Source organism: Myiozetetes cayanensis, unplaced genomic scaffold (genome assembly GCF_022539395.1).
Source record: "Myiozetetes cayanensis isolate MyiCay16 unplaced genomic scaffold, myiCay2020 scf39, whole genome shotgun sequence".
In the NCBI taxonomy this organism is placed as follows: Eukaryota; Metazoa; Chordata; class Aves; order Passeriformes; family Tyrannidae; genus Myiozetetes; species Myiozetetes cayanensis.
In genome coordinates, this window is record NW_026087620.1 from 16641 (window position 1) to 41556 (window position 24916).

General features: G+C 40.3%; 1 protein-coding gene across 1 annotated transcript; it reads left to right on the forward strand.

Moving 5' to 3' along the window:
* Positions 1–3932: 3932 nt before the first annotated feature.
* HRH1 (histamine receptor H1) lies at positions 3933–23674 on the forward strand. The gene is made up of 3 exons (XM_050328275.1): positions 3933–4138; positions 17865–18069; positions 19180–23674. The coding sequence occupies exon 3, from the start codon at positions 19291–19293 to the stop codon at positions 20725–20727; it is 1437 nt and encodes a 478-aa protein (XP_050184232.1). The 5' UTR covers positions 3933–4138; positions 17865–18069; positions 19180–19290; the 3' UTR covers positions 20728–23674.
* Positions 23675–24916: the final 1242 nt, after the last annotated feature.

Sequence of the window (24916 nt, forward strand, 5' to 3'; positions counted from 1 at the left end):
ACAAAGTTAAACCCAAACATTGACAAACACTTACAGCCTGTTGCTCAGTTTTTCCAAATTAAAATTAATGTTGGTGTAAATCAGCAATGCTCCATATCACAAACCATAAACCCTTTGCTTTGTTTGAAATTCTATCAGACTTTGTTTGAAGGGCTATCTCTGAGTATCCTTTGACAAAAATAATGCACTTTTGAACGTTTATAACAACAGGAATCTTGAAAAGCCTGTCAAATTTGTATGGCTATTTTGAAATTCTGCTTTTGAATAGACCTCAATCCATGTGAACTTGTTAATACACATGTTACAACACCTTCTGTAACTCTGTCTCACAACACAAGAGTTACAATTTCAAAATACAGAGTTCTATAGCATGAGACAACAGAGGCACATCCCCCAAGCTCCTTTTAATAACAACTGTAGCTCTTTCGGTCGTGGTGTACAACATCCCACCCTCAGTTGTCTCCTGCAACACTATATGCAGGAAGGGATAATTTAGCTCATTTATTTTAATTGGCTGGCCTGCTGGAAAGCAGCTCTGCAGAGAAGAACCTGGGGATATGTTATTATCCAGTTGCTAAAATTACTAGAAATGCTCCTACCTGAATTAAGATGAAAACAAGACTAGATACCAAAGTCAATAGTATGGGTTTTATTTAATCGTAAATGTGAGGCAGAGAAAGGGAGATAGAAATAGGAAAAAGTGTGAGGGGGGGAGGGGAGAAAGAAAGTGACAGAGATTAAAATAGGAAATGTATCACCACTGTGGAACCCAGCAGTGTCCTGTTGGTCTGGTTCTTCTGGTCTTCTCCATGGTGAGGGTCCCACAAAACAGAGTCCAGTGGACATTCAGGAGATGCCAGGCAGCTCCATGGTGCGGGGGAAGCTTTGCAGTCACTTGCAACAGGCTCTGGATTTGTTACCTCACTTGGATCATGTGCAGTCCTCTGGCGTGGAAGGCCTCAGAAACGAGTTGGGGGGATGCTCTGGGGGTCTTTGATGGTTTGTGACCCCTTCTCAGCTGCTTCCTACATGAATGTCCCATGCACACACGGTCTTCCTGGAGGGGCGAGGTTTACTTTGGTGTGGGGAGATTTCACCATCACACCCACAAAACTCTTCTCCCCCACCACTCGCTGAGCTCAGCTAGGGAGGATTCTTAACACAGATATTCTTCTTTCCTGAGCCTTGTTTACTTCTCCTCACATCTGAGACGATCAGACAATAGTCTTATCTCAAGTCCCCCTTCACAGTTCAAATTCCAGTCAGGCTTCCCTGGTCACCAATAGGCATTTGCTTCCTTGCAGTTTGACAGAAAGTCTTCCTATGATTTTGACAATGCTTAAGACATTAACAACACTTCAGTCCATCACTGGATCCTGGTAGACAACAAGCTGTCCCTGAGCCAGCAGTGTATCCTGGGGAGGCCAGTGTATTAAGGAAGCCGATGGTTATCCTGAGGTGCATTATGAAGAGCATTGCCAGCAGGTCAGAGAGGTGATCCTGACCCTCTGTTCAGCACTGGTAAGGTGTGTCTGCAGTGCTGTGTCCAGTTCTGGGCTCCTCAGGACAGGAAAGATAGGGAGCTCCTGGAGCAGGTCCTACGGAGGCTTGGGAGATGATGAAGGAACTGGAGCATCTCCCTTACAAGGAAAGGCTGAGGGAGCTGGGGCTGTTCAGCCTTGAGCAGAGACGACTGAGAGGCGACCTCATCCATGTCTGTCAGTGACTACAGGGAGGGATTAGAAGATGGACTGGGCTCTGCTCAGTGGTGCTGAGCAATGGGATAAGAGACAATGGGCAGGAACTGATGCACAGAAGTTCCACCTAAATATGAGGAAGAACTTCTTTCCTGTCGGAGTGACTGAGCCCAGAGAGGGCATGGAGTCTCCCTCACTGGGAATATTCCTCAGCAGTTTTGATGCAATCCTGTGCCATGTGCTCTGGGATGACCATGACTCAGCAGGGAAGTTGGACAAGATGACCCACTGTGGTCCCTTCCAACCTGACCCATTCTGTGATTTACTTTGGTCCTTTCTATCTAAACGGAAATGCCAGTTCTAACTTCAACAGCACAAAGTCCCTGATATTTTAAAGGATGTTAGCTAAATCCTGTTTGGAACAGGACCTCCTTGCTGGGAGATGGGAACATCTCACAGTAACACTGCAGCACAGGTTTAAGTCTTCCAGATCATCTCTGGCTGTGCTTGCAGAAAACATTGTCTAGCTGGAAGAGGTCCAAAGGAGAATAAGCACACAGAGCAGTTGCAAGCTCGTGTTATATGAAACGTTACTGATTGTTTTTCCAAAGGGCCTACCTAAAACCTATTTTCACATAGCCAGTAGGTCATTTCACACAGAATATTCTGAGTTGGAAGGGACCCACAAGGATCAAAATAATAGCAAAGGAAACTGAGCATGAAACTGCTGCAGAAGTGAAGCTGAATATTATTGAGTGGATAGTGAGTAAGCATAAGCTGGTAGCACAGAAGTTGTTCTTCAAGTAATTGTGTAACAGGCATAAGCAAGAAAGGGTGTTCATGTCTTGCAGAACATTTTCCAGTATAAAGCCTCTCAGTATAGAATCACAGGATGGTTCAAGTTGGAAGGGACCACAGTTCATCATCTGGTCCAACCTCCCTCCTTAAGTAGAGTCATCCCAGAGCACAACCCAGGATTCTGCCCAGAAGGTTCTGGAATATGTCCAGTTAAGGGAGTCTCCACAGCCTCTCTGGGCAATGCGTTCCAGTGTTCTGTCATCTACTGAGTAAAGAAGTTCTTCCTTATGTTCAGGTGGAACTTCCTGTGTGTCATTTTCTGCCTATTGCCTCTTATTGCTCAGCACCATCAACAAGAGCCCGGCTCCATCCTCTTGACATCTTCAAGCACATTACGGGTACTGCCTAACACTGACAAAGAGAAGGTTCTTGCACAAGATTATTCCGACCACCTGCAGGACCAAATACCTACATAAGACAAGACTCAAGGAAACATCTGTTAAGAAATTGGTTTTATCTTAATTGCAGTGGGACACTTAATTCAAGAGCAAAAAGACTGCCCTAGTAGCACCAAGGAAGTAGTTAATGGCTATAACACTTCCTCACTGACAGAGGTGCACTTTTTGACAAAGGATATTATCCTCCTAGATAGAGAGCCGGGACATGGGTATTTCCTGTATTTTCTTATTTGCTCTTGGTGGGGAGGAATTGTGCAAAGTTTATGATTACTGTTCACCAGTTTCACAGACGATGAAGTTACTAAGTGCATAACAATGCTGTTTGCAAAAACATCATTTCACAAATTCTTCATGACTTACATAACAAAATAATCCCTTTGAATCCAGAGACTTCTGCGCAACACTTTTCTAAACATTTTTAGATGTGAAGCAAAAATAAATATGATCTTACAGAAAGAAATTAGAACTGCTAAGTTAGTTGTTTTCCCTTGGAAAAAAGCCCCAAACCCTGTGTGTCGTTTAACACAGAGCAGATGTGCTGGACCCATGGAAGTCACAAAAATATCAGTTTAAGTTAACATATGCGATAATGTGTTACATATTTGAGATTTTCCAGATCTTGAACTAGTTTTGTAAGGCAGCTCCACTAAAGGAAACAACACATACCAAGCTACTTCAGAACACGTGCTCGTTATCAGAGAAAGTGACAAGAGTGACAATCCTACGGTTGGATCAGGCACTGGAATAATCCCAAACCGAGATGCGATTTCTGATTTCCTGGTGTTCCTCACGTAAATTAACACGTCACCCTCAGGGCGGCTTCCCCGCTGCAGACGGAAACAATCTCTGATTCCCATAGGTTTGCAAAACAGGGGTTCAAGCCGAGCTGAGGCGGGAAAAGCCGCAGGGTGCAGAGCGCTGTGTGCGACCGGTCAGCCGGGTACAGAGCCGGGCTCAGTCCGGGGAAAGGGGAAATCCGCTCTGCAGCTCTCGGAGTCCCGGCCAGCTCCCCACCGGAGGGGCGGGAGAGGACAGGGCACCATATCCCGCCCAGGCTCTGCCGAGCCCGGGGCGCGGACACCGCATGGTGAGAGCGAAGGGAGCGACCGCCGCCGGCCCGGCCGGGGCTTCCCGAGCTGCCGGAGGTCCTGGGAGTCGGCCCCCGCTGTCCTCTTCGCTTTGCCGGTGAGTGGACGGCGGACGGGCAAAGGGAAGAGAGAGCTGGGGTAAAGGGGAGCGGCGGCATCCTCGGCTGGGGAGCAGGAGGGGAGACTGGAGGCCTGGGGAGCGCTGGGGGGGTCCTCGGTCCCCGCTCGTCCCAGCCGAGACAGGTGCGATAGCGCTGAGCACGGAGAGGAGGGCTAGGGGGGAAGAAAGCAAGCAAGAGCAAAACAACTCACCGACACACTTCGGGTTTTACTCTTCCTGAGCATTAACTGAAAACATTTTGCAGAAGTAGGCTGCTCCTTATTGGGCTCATCCCAGCTAAGAGCTGGCAGCATAGCCCAGAAGAGCAGACGGGTGTGTGTGCTCAGCGCCGAGCAAAGGGTACCGCGGAGGGTCAAACAAAGCTAAGGAAAAAAGACAACACACTCGAAGTAGCTCAGCCACCTTTCTTCTCCAGAGGACACTTATCCAAGCTGCAATCCTGGCAGCACCAACGGGTGCCCCAGTCTGGCACCCAACAGCCCCAGCTGCTCCAGGGCTCCCAGGCCTGCCTACTGCCCCAGGAGCAGAGAGGAGCCCCAGACCAGCAAAGGACAGAACATGAAGGTGATATTCAGGTGGAAGGGGAAAGGAGCAGAAGAGAAACAGATGGATCAAGTCCAGATTCTCCATTGTACTTAGTGACCACACTGACCATTAAATAAAGATGGTTAGAGTAAGTTTCTGTCTACCTGCAAAATATATTTACACTCTTATTTTAAGCATTTTTCTTTTGACAAGTGATAAGTTTCCATTAAAGAGTACATGGCTGAGAAGAAGGCAGGGAGGGGTTGGTTCCATGTTTTAAAGACAAGCAGTGGCTTGGCTGAAGAAAGAGAAAGGTATGCCTGAATATCCTCATCCTTTTCTGGAGAGAATTGTGCTCTTGCAGGTGGGGAAAAGATCATGCATTAATTTCCATACAGATCTTGTCCAACCAGCACATCTGAGGGGGGATAATGGGAGTGGGGGCTATAGTAGGGACATAACAGGCTCTAAACCTACACCACAGGCAATTCTTGAAGTAGCCTCCCCAGGCTATCCTTTATAGACACTGGATAGGAATGATGGAGAGGAACTGGACTTCTTGGACAAGCAACTGTTTACTTGCAAGGCGCCAAGCTCTCTAGCTGTAAGTGGCCTTGTGCTCCACCAGTGTGTCTCAGCCATCTGTTTAATTCAACAAGAAACAGTAAAGCTGCTTGGAGAAAAGCTGGAGGGTATTTAAGTCAGATACTTATTTTTATATGGGAAAAGAATTGTATATTCAATGACTTATTGCTAAAATATGAAGGAACTCATAATATTGCTACAGCAAGTTTACCAGAAGTTTAAAGAGACTGATAACTCAACATACATTCCAAATTAGAGACCAAAAATATTATTGTACATTAACATATCTAAGTGAGCTGAAACCAAACCTTTCAGTAGCAGGGTTTACTTTTATTAACAGTACAAGACCCACTAGGATTTCTTAATTTGTGCATTTTTGTGAGGAAGTCTTTCATACAGCTTCAAAGCACCAAAAGTTCACTTAGGTTGAATTCAAGTTTATTTTGGTAAATCCCCAAAGAAATTTCATAGTGATCAACCTCAACATTGAAAGAACTAACAACTCTTGTTTACATACATTATTTTTTACTTTTGTGAGTAGTGACTAACCAAGTCACGTGGAAAGAAACAGATCGTTATATTTGAATGACAGGTGGAGTTACATTTTTTAATTTGACTGCATTTTTGATGCAGAAGGATTAAAGCCAGCTAGTTTTACAGTTCATTAAGAGTTGGATTAAGTAGTAGTAGCAAAAGGTGGAATTGAAAAAATTCTAAAGAATTTTTGCTATCCCTGTATGAAAGATGTCCTGTTTTAGTGAGCTGGAATAATGGATTCCAATAACAGAATAGATCCCCAGTGAAAAGGCACACAAAGGCTGCTCAGCTTTAGAGAACCACATTACTGGGAAATTCCTCTCGTTTATAAGAGAATTTACAGCTCATGGTTTTGTTTACTCATCAAAGCACAAAGGACTTTTCCTCTATTATAGTAGTTATTATATAGGCCTAACAACTACACCAAAAGTCTCTTTTTACATACAAGTAATGGAGTAAAGAAGATAGGACTTCTTCAACACAGCACCACTTAAAGAAAATAAAATTTAAATACTGTTTTGCTGAGAGATCACATTCATGACAAAGTAGATGATACAGATAATGTTTAAACTAGCAGGGAAAATTAATACCATATCTGGAGCTTTAGGATTTCAGTCATGATGGGATTTTCTCCCCTGTCTCTGGGCAAAAATAATCCATATATGGGAGATACTACCACAGGAATAAGACTGTTTTTTGTCTTGGAAAAACCGACATTTGGTACGACTTAAACTAGAAAGCTGAGCCACTGGAAGAAGATTGTCATAGAAGTCTGAGCTTCTATGATGGGATGACATATATTAACAATATGACAAATTACATATATTAACATATATTACATATATCAACAATAACAATATTATTGTTATTACATTTTGAAGGCCAAAATATTCTTTGGAATGTGTCCACCTTCTGTTAGTTCTTTTGGTTTTAATGCTCATGAAATATAGGCCCATTTTTACAGAGAGTTGTTAAAAAATGCCAGCCAGAGTTAAAAAAGTATATTATCTATCTCTTGATAATTTCAGGTTAAGGCACAAACTTAAAAAAATAAAAAAAGGTAAATACACATCATAGTACAATGGTACCTAGAAAATTGTTTAATTAAATAGTTGGTTATACTGCTAAATACATGTATACATAACCAACAATGTAAATTTAGGAAGGTTCAGTATTAATATATAAAAATGAAACTCAGCCATCAGAAGACAGCAGCATTACAAAGCTGGGAGGTTGGGATAAGACAGGACACCAGGATAAAACAGAAACACCCAGACATCCAATAAATTTCCAAGTCTCACTTCATACATCCAGCACTTGCAAGATACTGAAGCTACACTTTCAAACTATCCTGGTTTAGGAGATGCTATTGGAAGTTATAACATGATATCAAGATCTCTGCCTATTAATACTGACTCTAGTACTCTACACTGAATATAAAAACACCCTCTGCTCCAGGTATTCCACATCATGGATTAAAGCTGTCAATGATAGACATTCATCAACAGAAATCTTAAATAAATAATTAAATAAACACATCAACTCTCAAGTGGCTAAAACTTTATCTGAGGATTCTCCAGACGGGTTTCATTTTCAACTCTTATACATAAAGGGAAAAAGCAATAACATATCTGCATGCAGCCAGATATTGGCTGCTACCAGGTTAGATGAGATTTTTAGACTGCTTGTTGGATGCTTTTTGGATGTTCACTATTCACCAGTTCAAAGGACATGGATCTACTGTGATACATGAACAAGAAGAAATTCAAGTTGATTATAATATTCAATGTAACTTCATAGCTTTCTTTTTTATATGCTGTTTCTGGAATTACTGTTCCATTTGTGGACTTTCCCACCCTCCTCTTTTCAGTTATGTAGCTGTAGGGTTTTTTTCTTTACTTTTTCCATTTCCTAAGTTGTTTTCAGAGGGTTCCTAAACAAACAGCATGGAAATTACTGCATTCACTGGTTCTGCTGAGAAGCTATGTGCCTGCAACTGTATTCCTGTAAATTAAGGCTCTCTGGATTATGAACTGCATCCAGACTTTTTTTTTTTTTTTACTTCCTAAGTAATACATTGTGCTTCCCTAGCCAAAGTCCTGTCAGTAACTGAATGTCAGAGGATGTTTAATAAGTTTTCCTGATACTATTCCTGTAGCTCTCATATGAATCATACAGGGAAGCTTTTAAGTTCTCCTCCAGCTAGAAGAAAGGCCTGAGGGAATATCAGGAAAGATCTGGTAAAGGTCAGGGGACCTGAAGTAGAGGACTGAAAAAGGAGACCATGAGAGCTTTGGCACACAGCAGGATGTATTGAAATGCACAGGAAAATACACTTGCTCATACTCTTCCTTTGCTTTCCATGTAAAAGATAGTTCTCAGTTACTGGTTTATGTGTCCAGGAGTTACACAACACGGTTGAATATGCAGCAGCATTGGAACAATGAAAATTCAGATAAACAGAACGTGATTTGGAGCACAAACCCCAGTGCAGAGATATAAAAGACACAGATGCTCTGTTCTTCATTATGGATGGAAAAATAATGCTCTCAAACAATCAGTTCTCAGCCTAAAAAAAATATTGAGAACCCAGAACAATGTCATGGATAAGTAGCTACGGTGTGAGCCTGCATAACTCTGTAGTTCACTCAGGGTAAAGAGAAGAAAGATAAGAAAGAGATGACATGCAAATAAATTAGTACCATAAATACACCAAGGACAAACAATTCTGAAGGGACTTAAGCAGCATGTGAAATCTGGGAGCACTAATGATAAACTGTTTAGGTGATACCTTGGAGTTTTGATGTTTTAATTTTTTTATTTTTGTAGACCTTAGAAGTAGTTATGTAGTAAATGTAGATTTTAGAGTAGCAGCATATTATCCCTTTACCCTTAACACACCAGCTCAAACCCCTGTTACCCATTCCCCTATCAATTCCCTAAATTCCATAGCCTGTTTAGTCTCTTTTTCAAGGTAGAATTGTAGAAGAACACCCTAACCCTACGGAACAAGATATAGCCATAGACCCAACAACCTTCAGGCCTAGAATTCTGGAAGGCCTCCAAGGACATTACGTGCTCTGAGGAAGATGAAGATGAAGAAGAGGGGGTCCCAAAACGCCCCCAGACCCAATTCCCAAGAGGCGTGGCGGGGGCAGAACCTGGGTGGTAACAGGACGGGGATTGGGCAAAAATCATTATAAAAACTGTGGACATCTGTATTTCGGGAGCGCGCGCTGGGGGTATTCCAGAAAGCCTGGGGGCTCATTAAAACTTTTGTATCCTTATCTTATCTCCTACCTAATTTGGCTTGGACTCTTTTTTTCCCCACAACCATTTAGGCAACAGTTTGGTGACTCCGTACGGGGAATCGAGACCTTCACTACTAGCCTTTGACTAATTAGACAGGTTTTAGGGGAGTGTTTCAGCTCCAAACCACTCAATATCAAGTTGAACTTTGCAGGACTGAATTTGGTTTGGGTGTTTAGCTTCCTGTCTTGGCATGGCCTCTTCATATTTAGAGGGAAGTATTGCTTAGCACTAAATTGTATGTTCACCTATGCAAATTAATTAGGACATGCTCATTTAATCAAATTGCCAGTATTTTCTGCTTAAGCAAGGATTTCTCTACACGGGAAAGCATTTTAGATGCACATTAAGCTTTACTTCTTGGGTACCTCCACATAGTAAAGGTACCTCTCCTTTTTGAGCAAATATTTGATATTTTTATGTGTACTGCATACTGTTAGTTATGTGGACACTTCCTAAGACTAACACGTCTGTACTTTCAATTTCCACTTCTGACATATTACCACTGCTCCCAGAATATGCCTTCTGAGCATCACTTTCTTGGGTTTAGTGGTGGGTTTTTGAATACAGTAAAGAATACCTAGAATATACTTCCAGGTTCACATGTGTTCAGCATCATATAGGAACCATACAGCAAAAGTAGTATTTCTTGTCATCCTGGGAGATTAAATAATCAACTTGATTTAAAAAAATTAAAATTCAGAACACAGAGACACAGGAATACATAGCAAATATCAAAACCAGAATGAAGTTTTCCCTTATCTCAGGGTAAAGAACTTTGATGGTGTTCTGATTAATACTAATGAGAGCAAGAACTTCCAGAGGAGTATTTCTTTGATCACTCTTTGCTCAAGAACTGGCCCTTACAGTGAGTCTAAGTTTGGAAACTGAATTCTTGTGTTTGGCAGTGCCTAAGAACAGAAACAGAAGACTAGATAGAAGGATGCAAAGTTAGATCGAGCTGAAGTTAAATATCTGGGTTGGATTAGATATCTTTCAGAATGTTTCTTTTACAAGATGTTTGTCCATATAGACAAGTCATAAGCAGGTAGAAAATTAGGCTCTTCCTGTCAAATGACTTCAAATCAGCATCCCTGTGTAGGCACAACTGAAGTAATAAACTCCTCAAACTTTGCATTGCTTGAGTGTGAGGCTGCATTTGTACCAAAGCTCCATTTGTACCACAAGCTTCCATATTTTACAGAAATAGTTTGCTTCTGACAGGTTGTTATAATTTGTCTAGTTCCCTTGCTGTGATGTGCATTCATAACTGTGTATAACATAATATCTCAATTAATCTACCAAGTGACTGAACACCAAGCCATGCCATGGAAGTACCTATCAAACTCTGGGACTAAATCCCCTCCATGAACAGCACAACATGCTATTTTACACAACACAATGGTTTGGGGTTTGGTTTTTATTTATTTTTTTGTTTTAATAGCAATGTTTCATATTATTGTTATTACAGTATTTTTAAATGACCCCTGAGAAATGTCCTCAAGGCTGCACTCCTGCTCTAGCCTAAGCTGTTTTCTCTTGGGATTTGAGGATAATAGCACCCATCCTTGTGGAGAAAGACAGGGAGGTACGTTTTCCCAACCCTTCATCCATTTCTCCATTGGGTCCACTACAGTTGCTTCTGGGAAGTTTAAATTCTCTTTAGATGTCAGAGATGTCTTACTCTTTGGGCTTTTTGTGCAAGTTTGTGCCATTATGGCATACTTAATATATGAAGCCAGGGCCAGGAATGGTTGAGAATGCATCCAGAAGCCCACCCCAGGAGTGGGAAACCTCAAGTGGCATGGGTTATGAGAGGATACGGGTGAATTCTTAGAAAATTGTTCTGCTCCAACAACATGGAAGTTCATCTTTGAACAACTCCTAAACCCCACGAAAATAATGAATTCCATGAGGGAGAGAGGTCGTGGTAGATCCATGGAGGGGCAGGTCATAGTTGCATGTGGATTTTTGGGCACTGCCTGTCGGGAGCTGCTTGGTATGGTGCAGCAGTTCTGTGCAGATGGCAAAAGAAAAAGATGAGTAAAATGCCTGATATCATGGTGACTCAGGATATGGCCAAAGCAAAAAAACAGACCAAGCCAATGGAGTTGCCCCTATCCAAAAAAGGAAATATAGGACTGAATCGGTTTGCCCAGTCGACAATGGCAGGGAGGGAGCACCCTCACAGGCAGCAGGCCCAGAGCCAGAGATCATCATGGAGTCCTTGTCGTATGACAACCTCCGCAGTTTACGGGGAGATGCTATTCGTCACTCGAACGAGCTCATTCTGACCTGGAGGACCCAAGTTTGGGACTCTACGGGTGATGTCATAAACCATGATGGCAATGAAATCTTGAAATCTATTGCCCAGGATGTGGGTATCGAGGAGGTGTTCGTGAGAGAATCAAAGTCCCTTTCTCTCTGGGCATGACTTCTTACTGGTGTGAGAGAGAGGTTCCTTTGCAGAGAACCCTTGCAGGAGCACCATTATTCAAAGGGCTGGAAGACCATAGAGGATGAGATACTACACCTGAGGGAACTGGCACTGTTAGAGGTACTTTTTGGAAGGGATGGGCAACCCATCAGTGACCCTGACAGAGTTAGCTGCACACGACAGATGTGGTGGAGCCTCACACGCCTGGGGCCGCCCATACACACCAGTTATGTGACCTCATTGCAGGCTGGGGAAAACCAAGAGCCAGTGAGCTCTATAATAAATAAACTTGGGATGTACGACAGCATGACTGGCCTGCTACAGGCCCATATCTGCAGTGCAGAGACATTGATTGAGGGCCTCAAGACACTAACTACACAGGTGAAGGATGAACAGAAAAAACTGAGAGAGAAGATTGAGGAAGACAGTTTCCATGTGGCACAAGGGCGAACCAGACGCCCCCCAGCTAGAGAGAGAGAACAGACCTCACAAACCAAGCTGTGGTACTTCCTAGATGACCACGGAGAAGACATGAGATGGTGGGACAGGAAACCCACCTGTGCTCTAGCAGCCTGAGTACAAAAGCTGGAGAGAGAAAAAGGGAAATCAGCGAGAGTGAGTGCAGTACCGGTATCCTATGGGCAGGGATCTGACCTGCTAGCAAGTACCTCCCCTGTGTATTCACAGGGAAAAAAACTGTGATTGGCAGAATCAAGACCAGTTTTAGGGTTTTTTGTTCTGTTACCTATATTTTTTAGTAAAGAGCTGTTATTTTCTTTTCCACACCTTTTCGACTGGAGCCTCTTAATTTCAAAGTTATAATTACTCAGAGGGAGGAGCTTGTTTTTTTCCATATCCTGCCCTCCTTAGCAGACATTTCTGTCTCGTTAAACTGAGACAGTGGTAAAATGAGCATGTTTGTTCTCACTGCATAAAATTAAAAGCTGTTTTTCCTTCCCTGCTCCCCATTCCCCTGAAATCCAACAGCATCACATACCCTTAGTAGTTACCCAAGGATATCAGACTGCAAAGTAGAGAGATGATTAAAGATGGGATACAGTACAAAATTCTTAATCCAATGCAGTGAACAGTACACCAGCAAAAGGGAGGTAGGGGGAAGGTCAGCACACGAGAGCAGATGGTTATTTCTGAAAGAGACCAGTATTTTCACAAACAGACACAGTACAGCATCTTGACCAAGATTTGAGCTCAGTGGTGCCTCAAATTCAAGTACTCAATTTCCTCACAAAGTTCACAGGCCTTGGGATCCATGCATGCACGTAAGGAAAGAATGGCTATACTGATTTCTGTTCTTCACACTAAAACTTTCAGAAGGTCTGGAGGTCTACAGTTTTTGCTGGCAGATGGCTAAAACTAACCAATTCCATTACTACTGAACCAGGCTCCTCACCCAAATAAAAGCCAAAGATCAGCAACCAGCAAAATCTGTGTTGAGAGCAGTATGTAACCTGCCAATCTGATCAATCCGTGAGGCTGTAGAAGCAACTGCTATGAGTCTATAAAAGCTAAAACCGGAAAATATCAAGTATAATCAAGGCAAGCATCATCTACAAGCCTGAAGCTGAACTTCCACTTATATTTTCTAAATTTTCAGCCAGCACAAATGTTTTCTTGCTCTTTGAATTATGCTTCACTTTAAAAACCTTGATGTAATATTTCCTCAATTAAATAAAAGCAGTATTTGTCTGCAATTCTTAGATCCTGTACCCTAATATCCAAATATACCAATTAAAACAAAAATAGAGATAGCCCAGTAAAATCACTGGACTGAAAAGAAAATAGCCCTACATAAACCAGTCACAAATTCAGCATATCATACTTTTATAATAATAAATACTTTCTTCTCCTTGAAAGACTTCACAAAGAAACATCAAGTCTTCTTCACAATAGGCTCTGCATTCCACCTTTTTGTTGTTCACAAGGTCTGCTTGTTATGCTTAGAACATGACCATCCAAGTTAGAGAAATAAGGGTAAATTTAATATCACAGAACAGACCACAACCAAGTTATACAGCTCCCGTGTAGAAGGGCTGACATGCTGACTTTGTTCTAGCCCTTTTGTAACACTCAATTAATTAGTCCCCTGTTTGCTGCTCTAGGCATGAGAGGACCATTCCCAGTGTACTGCACACTCAGAACAGCTGGATAAATTAATTCAAGGAGCCTTCAGCTAAAGTATTTTAAAATCATTTGTAATGTGTATTCCTAGAGAAAATTGGATAAATGTCTTATGAGTGTGGATGTAACCACGCTGTTCCTTCTATTCTGCTTTGTTCCTGTTCTGAATCTTTACAGCCTATTGAAAATATTTTTTAGACCAGTGACAGAATCAGGAGGGATAAAAAGTGCATCAATTATAGCATTGGACCATCAAGTCTCCTTGGAAGTGGAAGTGTGGAGAAGACTTCAGAAACAGCGTGCTTGCCGTTCCCCTGCCCAGGGAGAATACCTTTCCCAGTCACCACTGGCACATTGAAGGCCTGCATCATTTTGTGGGGCATCTAGTTCTTAAATCAATATTTAGATCTCAAATCCAACAACTCAGACAGCAATTTTCTCCTCAGTCTAGTCTGTAAAGTAGATTTCAGAACATCTGATACATTAGTTCTGGCCTCATTTATTCCCCAAGACAGCATTTACTTCAAGAACGACTGAAAATTCTCTGCCACCAAATGCACACAATGCAAGTTAGTGCAAGACTAGACAGTCAGATATCCAAATCTGTTGTTAAGGAGTTTTTCCACACAAAGGAAAAGTCATAACAAAAACAAGGAATGAAAGTATTTATAAGTCAGACTGACTTGTTTGTTCACATAGTAAGAGATTTATTTATAACTCTCATTGTCATTTAAAATAGGTATCTGAGGGGAAGAGGGCAATCCAGCATGACTGACAAAATTTGACTGGTCAGACACTAAAGCTTCAAATTATGTATCTTTTCATTTCAGACTACCTAGGAGAGACAACTTAAGGACAGATGGAATTCAGTCTTTCCTTTGATAGTGGAAGACACTCTTCTGAGGACAAAAATAGAAAAAAAATCACAACAAACAAATATAAACCAAAACAACAAACCTGTGTCCTTCCTAGACTGTAACAGTGGGAACAGCAGGCCGGTTATCAAGGTTTTCTATTTACTTTTAATCAAAAATATTCCTTGAATATTGGAAGGCATTGAATAGGGAATGTTTCCTTACAGAGAAAAAAATGAGTCTTTGAGAGGGAAAATAATCAAACCTGTAGCATCTTAAAACTTTCAACACCTAAAGAATAATTAAAACAAATCTCTAGAAACAAATAGATTTCTTGAGGATAACATGAGGACAGGTCATCTGAAATCAAATTTTAGCTTCTAACTTGAACTTAGTCTGATGAACAAGGGCTGCTCTAGCCCAACCCTTTCCTTTGGAGCTGTAGTTTCTTAAAAACTCGTCTATAAGAGGGATGCTGGCATCTGTTTCTAGAAACTTACTCCCACTTAGTCAGGGCTTAATAGATTCCACCTGCACTAATGAGTCAGTAACGCATCTACTTAGCATCTCCCAGCAGATTCTTGTTCCTTGTAACAGTGATACAATAACAAACAAATCATGATTGCTGGTTTTCCTTGTAGAAAAAGCTCTTTACAACTGTAAAAATTAGAGAGGCATTTCATGGTGAGGTCAGGGTTCAGAAATTCAAAAAAAGCAATCCAAGACCTTAGACTGACTGTTTTCTTTAAAATCTGTTTAATATTGGTGAATTTTGTCTTGGTGTAACTAGAGTTAAATTCTTCAAACATTAAAACCCATTTATTCAGTATCATTATGTTCCTCTACTGGGAACTGAGTTACTGATAAAGAATTAAACCAGTAGCTTCTGAACAGGGGTACATATACCACAACCAGCTTACAGTCACTGCAAAATGGTGTGTGCCTCAAGGAAGAGCAAAGAACTATTGCTATTGCAAATCACAGGGCTGCCACCATGACTAACTGCTGATGATATTTGGTACCATCACTACTAATGGTGATGGGAGGAAGTTTAAGAAGGAAATTTTTAGATTACAATCCAGAAGAGGTGATTGGTGGATTTCATAGGATGGAGAAAGGCTTATTGCTTTCTAATTATCTTCCATTGGATAGAATTGTGTGGCAAAATGTACTAATTCCAGCAAAGAGTGGCAAATGTAGCAGTTCAATGTAAGCTTAGTGGGCAAGAAAGGGAGAAGGCTCTGAATACAGTGTGGCATTGGAGGGCACTGAGTAGTAACATAACATTTCTGCAAATAAAAGGAACTTCTCTGCATGCTATTTTGTGTGCAGTCACCTTCACTCTGGGGGGGGGGGAATCTGACTCACTTCTCTTGCACTGTTCTGTTGGTCTGTGTAGAAATGGGAGATGTGAGCCCTCTGTAACTCGTTGAAAGAGTATGGACACTGATGGGTGCAAGTCGTAGTCTCCTGCATTGGAAGACTTCTTTGGCCCCCAGAAGACTCAAGAAAGACACCAGATTATTTTTTCTATACACACATGAGTGTGGGACTATGGTATGTCTGATGTGCTGCTAAATGCCTACCAGAATTTAAGGAGAACTTAGCATGATCTGAAAAATCTAAGGCAGAAACAGCAGCAGCACATGGTGTCATGTGCTAGGAAATGCAAAGAGAAAGCTGCAAGGACTAGATCATACAAAGGCAGCAGTGCATTTCTGCTCTACTCTAAGCATTTTGTGCCCAATTCAATCCATCGGCACATCTTTTTAACAGATTCAGAGGTACAGTTTGGCTTCATTTTAAACTAAAGAGTTTGGAAGTATGTGCTGGGTATATAACTTTCATGACAAAGGTATGGAGACCCTCCTCCAGTTATGTCTTTAGTGGCTTCTTTTCTCATTAACACACTCCAAAACATAAATCACTCAGATCCTTGAAGTACTGTCTTTGGTGGGAGAATACTCCCAAAGTCAGGGTTGTAGAAGATCATATGTGAAATCCACAAATTGTTCAACAGGGAAAATACAGTGTTACTGTAAAGGTTTTCATATCCTGATCCAGCTTCAGATCTACTCACTCTAGACTAGGGCAAATGATTCTTGCAAGCTCATTTCAGTAATTAACCCTGTAGCTGCTTTTTACTGGGTATAGTCCCACTCCAGCCATATTAAACCTACCATATAAGTGGACTTATTCCAATGGAAGATGTCAGAAGATCAAAGTCTGACTAGGTTGCTTGTACTGCATTAAAGTTAAAAAAACCCCTAATTTCAAAGTCTATGTTGTTTGTCTAGAGTGTCTGAAGGAATACAGACCAAAAAAGGTCTAAACAGAAAAAAACAGTAAGTAGTCAGCACACTGGCTGGTTTTAAATGTATGATGTTTGCCAGATCACTTGAACCTGTTCCTCAATTTCACTTTAAAATTTATTGGTACATGGCTAGCTCTCTAAAAAGCTGAGAAGATAAGATCCATGAGGGACTATGAATCATTCAAATGATACTGTGATAAAAATTACATTATAAGACAGAATTATTATAAACATGAAGTACCACTTAGCATGTGTATTTTTTAAAGAGCAAGTGCATTACCCTGAATTTTTCTTGTTCTTAGCGTTTTCAAATTATTTTTATCTCCTGACATAATTTTTGGATTCTTATAGCTTGTGTAAGCTCTTCCAAAATAGAAAAGTAATCAAGCTTTGTAATTTAATAAAAGACATTTTAATAAAAGGGGAGTGTGAGTTGAAAACTTGACCTTCATGCCTTCTTTGGAGCACAACTCCAGATCAAGTTCTGCAAGTTGCTTTCTAAATTCTACCCTATTTCACTGCAGCAGTGCTAAGGAGAAAGTTTGGGAAGCAGTCAACACAATTTACTGAATTCTGCTCTATGTTTTGTTCACAAAAGCACAGAATTGTTAGGATTGGAAGTGATCTCTGAAGGTCATCCAGTCCAACCCCATATGCATATATATTCCATATACAGTTCATAAATAACAAAGGAGAGCTGTCTAACGAGATAACTTTCTTTGCTGTTATTTTTAATGTTGAAGACTCAGTTAAAGTTGTTTTCTCTCCCTTTATTTTACCATAAATTTCAATGAAAATACGTGAAGATCAGTAATTTCTTTATGGGGTCCCTGAGGTAATTAACATAACTCCTTGACCTGGCCATGTCCTGTACTCTTACACCCAGTGTGGAGGTTACAGTGTTTAGCTGTGGAAAGGACAGAGTGGGGTACAACCATTTTCCATCACCAGACATGTTGGTTTAAAATCCAAGGAGTAATTTCTGTCCTTATTCTCACACAGGAGATGCTGGAGGCCTCTGACCTGCTGACACCTGTGCCAGGCTGCCACTGAGGAACTGTACATGACAGAACCCGAGGTCTGTATGGAATACACGGAATACAAAATTCCAGAGCACAGCTATCAAGCTCACATCCCATGGTGTCCCTATTTCCTCTGCCCATGTGTCCTGCTTCCAAGGACCCATCCATCTCAACACCAGCCATTTGTAAGTAAAACCTCAGGAAGAAGGAATTTGACCTTTCGTAAGAAAGCACACAAACATTTTAGCTTCAAACCTGATTTCTGGAATAAGAAAGATAAAGTTAGCATGAAATATTGAATTTCAATATGAAACACTGATCACCGAATAATCTATTGCATTGTATTGTTTAGACCTTGTTTAGAACTATGAGGATGAGAAATCCCATATATATCTCAGTGCTAGTTGTGTAAAAACTTTGGGCTAGAATCTTTATAATCTGTTTCTTTCCTCTTTCGTTTAAGACACTTACCAGAACATAAACTCAGACAAGCTCTATAAAATGGCACAAAATGTGTATCACCCTCACAGACATTTTTCTTCTATGTCTATAGAATTTGATCAATTGACCATATGCTCCAAGACTTAAAATATTATTAATCATTTTTTGACTTTGGATCAATGCACGAAGTTAGCAGTTGGGAAGGATAATCTTATTAATCCTAAAAAATCCTGTTATTTTGCACTTGATATAAAATAGGAATAGCATCTTTAAATGTTTGAAATCTGTGTAAGCCTAAATTGTGTAGGAATAGATTACTCGCTAACTATAATCTGAATGATTGTCTACTGGCTGCCAGCTGCTGTATTCTCAAACTATTAGATGTAGATTGTAAATCACTGCTTTGTTTAAAATTTTTAGTACAAAACATGTTAATATGCTTTTTACTACCACACTTTAAATTGGCTTGCCAGTATGTAGTTTATGTTCTGGTTTGTGATCAGCTATTTAGTGAGATATAATGAATCAAACCAGTGAGGACTGAAATTTCTTCTCCAGATTCTGGGGTCAGAAATATATGGAACCCTATGAAACACCTCTGCAAACCATTTTGGATTGGTTAGTGGAGCTTGTTCCAGTACTTTTCATAGAACACATCTTTAATTACCTTGTGGGTCCCTTCCAACTCAGAATATTCTGTGAAATCTGTGAAACCTATATGTAAAATGTTGTAAAAAGTCTTTACTTAGAAAGCCCTAAGAGGGACAGTGCTAAGCTGAAGCACAGATAAGCTTTATTATTTTATTTTCTTTCAGTACTACAGTGATTAAGCATGTTTCTTTTCTTTTCCCTAGTTCTGGAAATGAAAATCACAAAGAAATCCAACACATTTTCATCCAGAAGTGAAAACCAAGAGTGACTTTCCAAGGCCTGGACATCGGCCCCGATTTTCATTCTGTGGGCCTATGAAAAAGATGTCAAAAAACACAATGGAGAACTCAACCAGCCCTCACTCAGCTCTTCTAGGCCTGTTCCTGGGAAGCATTTCACTAGTCACTATTGTCATGAATATATTAGTACTATGTGCTGTGAAAACTGAGAAGAAGCTGCAGACAGTTGGCAATTTATACATTGTCAGCCTATCTATTGCAGATCTTATAGTTGGTGCAGCTGTTATGCCCTTGAATATTGTCTATCTTCTAAGTCCAGTGTGGCCTCTGGGTTTACCAGCCTGTTTGTTCTGGCTGTCCATGGACTACGTGGCCAGCACTGCCTCCATTTTCAACCTCTTCATACTGTGCATCGACCGTTACCGGTCAGTTCAGCAACCACTAAAATATCTCAAGTACCGAACAAAAATGAGAGCATCGCTCATGATTTTGGGGATCTGGTTGCTCTCTTTCATGTGGGTCATTCCAATCCTAGGATGGCACGTTTTTGCTAATAATGGGGAAAGGAAAGTAAAGAAAAACAAGTGTGAAACTGAATTCTCTGAGGTCACCTGGTTCAAAGTGTTGACAGCCATTGTCAATTTCTACCTCCCCTCTATCTTGATGTTGTGGTTCTATTATAAAATATTCAGAGCTGTTCGAAAACACTGCCAACACCGAGAGCTCATCAATGGATCATATTGGTCTTCCTCAAACAAAAACTTCATACAGGATAACAAGATGAAGGAAGAGCAAAATATTTGCCTCCACAAGCAGATCTTAGATGAGAACACCCCACCCAAAGACATGCAAAGCTCCCCACAGCCCAAAAATGTGGAGACAGAGCTTCATTTCAGTAATCCTGACAAGTCTTCAAAGGCATTTGATGGCAAGAGTAATGGGAAAGTCTTTAAATGGAGATGTTTTCCTTTCAGCACTGCCCAGTTTGAGCGAGGCCTGGATAAAGCAGGAAAGAACTACATGTGTACAATGAAGGAGAATGCAAATGAGAAGGAGCCTTGCTCACAAGACAGTGACGCAAGTGTTGCATCAGACAACCATACTTTCCCTGAGGTGGTACCATGTGGAGAGAATTCCAGTCCTAACTCAGAAAGAGCCTGCAGTGCTCAGGAAAAGACTGAGAAAAGGGATTTCAGAGGACTGACTTACCTGAGGAAAACCTGGCAAAGTCTCCATACCCATTACAAAGGGAACATTCAAGGACTGCATGGGAACAGGGAGAGGAAAGCAGCAAAGCAGTTAGGGGTCATAATGGCAGCCTTCATGCTGTGCTGGATTCCCTATTTTGTATCATTTATGGTAATAGCATTTCATGACCATGAACAGTTTTCAAACTTACATATGGTCACTATATGGCTCGGCTATGTGAACTCCACCTTAAATCCATTCCTGTATCCTCTTTGTAACCAGAATTTCAAGAAGACATTCAAAAAGATCCTTCACATTCATTGATATTCCTCTGAATTTTTGAGCTCAAAAGCAGCTCAAGAGGTCAAACAAACATAATCTTCCAGTCTCAAAAAAAAACACCAAAAAGTTGTAATTTATAAAAAAGTGTTAGTAAAAGTGGGAAATATGCATGTAACAGTTTTAACACATTTGAAGAGAGGTACTTCAGATCAGGAATCTAAAAAACTCATGGTCAACCTCCAAACTGTTAGACTGTTGTAAACCATTTACAATTTGAGATGACCTCTTTCATCACATAGAACAAAACTGGAGGTATAAATAGAGATCTTCAGCGATTATAAATGATTCAGCTACAGAAAAGGAAGAAATAGAATAACACTTCTGTGATTGGCCAAATATATTGTTTCAACTTACTCCATTAAAACACAGGTACACACTGCTTGGGAAGTGGGATTTGCAAGTGGAGGTATTCTGCATAGTCAAAGAAAGAACTTTCAACTGTTTAAGAAAATCTAAGGTATTTATTTATAGCTTCCCCAAAAATCATAAACTTTTTATGAAATGTCAAGTCATATCGTACCCTAATGTATCTCTTTGATATCATGTTTGTTCCTTTTATACCTGTACACTGACTTTGCTGAAAACAATAGTACTTTTATGTCCTATAAATTTTGCTAAGACTTTCCATGCTGTCACTATCTATTCAAGAACAGTGTGATGCTCTTTCTAGGCTTGCAGTTGATTATACATGAAGTATGTTTACCTTTTCTTTCCTTTATATTTAATTACATTTTATAAATCTTATTGTAAATGCTGTAAAATATTTCAGAAAAAACTCACAATAACAGAATAGTCTGTGTTTGAAGAGATCTCAAAAAAAAGAAGCTACAGCTGAAATCTGGGCTGGCTTTTACATTACATGATGTTGCTCAGGGCCTTTACCCACAATCATAGAATCAATCCGGTTGGAAAAGACCTCCGAGATCATCAAGTCCAACCTTTGAATGACAAACATCTGTAAAACCAGCTTCACGTGGAAAAGCTGGGATGCAGCCTTGACAGAGGAGTTTGTGGATAAGGTTCATTCCATCAACTCTGAGCATGCACTTTCTCAGCCACTGATTTAAACTGTTTCAAAGTACTGACCAATTCTCAGAACCAGACAGGCCCTGTTACACAGCAGGAATCAATCCCCTCTTCATAAGTTCAGTCAAGTATAGATTAGTTCCCAAAGGAAGAACACACAGTCCCCCAGCATAGAATGGTTTAGGTTGAAAAGGATCTTAAAGACCACCTTGTTTCAAGCCCCTGCCCTGGGCAGGGACACCTTCCACCAGCCCAGGTTGCTCCAAGCCCTGTCCAGCCTGGCCTTGGACACTCCCAGGGATGGGGCAGCCACAACTTCTCTGGGCAACCTGTGCCAGGGCCTCACTACCCTCATGGGGAAGAATTTCTTCCTTATATCTGATTTAAATCTACCCTCTATCAACTCAAAGCACGGTACACAGTGGCACATATCATATGAGCCAACTTATCAGGGAGCTTGCAACTTCACAGAACAATGACACCAAATTAAAGCAGAGTGTACAGACTGGAGAGCAAGGGGAGAACTGAGGCAGGTGATGTCTCAGGCCCTGGATTAGCCAAGTATCACAAGACACAACAGCATCTTGTTTGTGGCACACCACAAAGTAAAGCTTTCATTCCTGTTCTGCTGCTAGGAACAAGAGATGCTTCTCTACATGAGAGAAGCATTTTAAGCAAACACTGCAGAGTATGTTAGTTTTAGGAGAAATCCCAGAACCAGATAACTTCAACAGGTAAAGTCACATTTGCATGTCATGGTGAGTTTATATACATCTATCCCATATATTTTAGGAAGGATGATTAGAGAGGCAACCTGAAGGTTCCAAGTAAAAAGAATTTCCTCCGATTCATTTTGTTGTGATGATGTTTTCATCACAACTGAATGTTTTCTTGCTTCTGAAATTGCTGAGTTAGCTTAACAACAAAGTTCTGATTGCACTTGGCCTCCTTCAACTGACTATTGTACAGAGTTTGGTGGGACATTCTGTGTAATATCCTTATTACACCAGAAGCAAAAAATGGTAGTTTAATGGTAGGAGGAGAAATTCTTAAACCTGTGTTCTTAATTAAAGGTCTTGAGCTACTTAGAGTCACTCTGTGCCTATTTCGTAAAGTGAATATGACAAGACTTACAGTAACAGTGCAACACTTAGGATAATGTGTGAATGATGCTCATAAATGCTGGATATAATACTCTAACAAAATTCAAAGTATTATTATCCTCTGTCAACACCTCAGTGTTAATAGTTGTATTTAAAATATTCAATATTAAATGAAGCCCTAATATACCTACATTTTAATAAATTGGAAAAATTTGTTAAAGGAATAAACTTAAATTCAGTCTATTTCAATGTATCATACAAGGTTCAGAGAGTAATTGACTTTGGTTTCAAGTTGCATGCAGGAAAAATTGCATTTAGGGAACTTCAGTCTAGGAGAAATAAAGTCAAAATGCAGAGACAATATAAAAGCAACAAAATTTATACCAGAATTCAGACAACTTTCACTGCAGGAGGAACATCTGCACAAGTAATAAAATACACGTGCTTTTGGAGTACAGAACACCATCTTTTGAAACATATGCTCTAATCCCATGGCGTTGCACAAACATTTGCACAGATTCACAGCCATTATGTTTTTTTTTCCTATTGTGACATGCAACAGCAATTGTAGCCAAAATGGATGGTAATTTAGATGATCCCTGAGGAAATAAAAAGGCAGCACACTAAGTCAGCTACAGTTATTACTGTACATTGCTGAAACATATTTACCCAAGGGCTAGTCAGAGTTATCAAGAAGTTTGTCTTCTTGATCATGGCAATTGTCTTTTCTGACGTTAAAATGTACTAATACACAACAAAACAACAAAATCAAGATAACTGAAAATTTTTCTAAAAATTCAAACACAGCACAGCTAAACCCAAATAAATAAAGTTGCCTGAATATTTTTTATCTCCCTTTATTTTCATCCGTGATCTTAGTGCAAATGTGTTAATAATAAAGACGGGGAAGCAACCATGAGCTTCTCTGATGTGATAGCTGTAATAGACAATAATAAAATAGGAGAATTTTATTTTTTTTATAATTCCTTATTTTAAATGCCAATTATCAAGGAACCTAAGAGGATTTATCAGTTTACTTTAGTTAATAGGCAATTCAGTTGGCTCTGGACGTAAGAGAAGGAGAGGAAACTAAATTAGGGTAAGGAGTGGAGAAGCTTCCTACCATGTGGGGCTAAGGCTCAAGAGAGTATTTCAGGTGTGGTTTCCCATAAAATATTTCAACGTTTTCCAGTTAATAAACAAGGTTAGAGGTCACATAGCTTTAAGAGAACATAACAAGGGTCTTGGAATGTCTTGAATTGGAGTTCTGTTGTGATTAAGGTGTGGTCAGAACAACCGACCTGGCTTTTGAGAGGCAGAAAAAGCTGTTCCCACAATGTTTGCATCAACAGGGACATCTGGTGGCTGCTGCACGGTACGCTGTGCATCAGGCAAGTCTGCCATTTAGTACTTGCTTTTCCCCATATTATTTTCAGGAAATGTCACTCTCAGTAAAGGAAACAAAAGTGTAGGGCCCCACTTGGGCCTCATCCCATCATCTAAAAGGACTCCATTACATTTTATGTGAGACCACTTAATGATGTACTTTGTGAAAGCACAATAACTGAAAATGACTGGAAAATTCACTTCAAAAATACATTTCTAATGCTCAGATATTAATATAAAAACACTGTAAACACATCTTGACAGCTCTAGAAAAGGCCCTGAATTCTGCAGATTTTCCACTGTTACCAGGGATTTTAGAGGACTAGTTCCTAACCTGGTTTAAGTTTCTACAGAGAAGGTATAAGAATATACTTCAAAATTTCAGTGCAGGCATTCCCTCCACCACAACAAGAATTAGTTCACTTATAAATGCCAAGTTAAATTTAAATGCTATGCATAAATATTCACTTTTATTAAGTACGATAACAAAATTATTAATTTTCATCAAATTGTGAGTCTGTTTAAGAATTAGAATAAAACAATTGTTGACACAGTGTGAAAAATAACTCCTGAAAATAAGTTTACATTCCTGATATTAAGTTCAAAATTATCTTAAAAAATGCTACATACCTGACACCAAAATAAATTATTTCTCC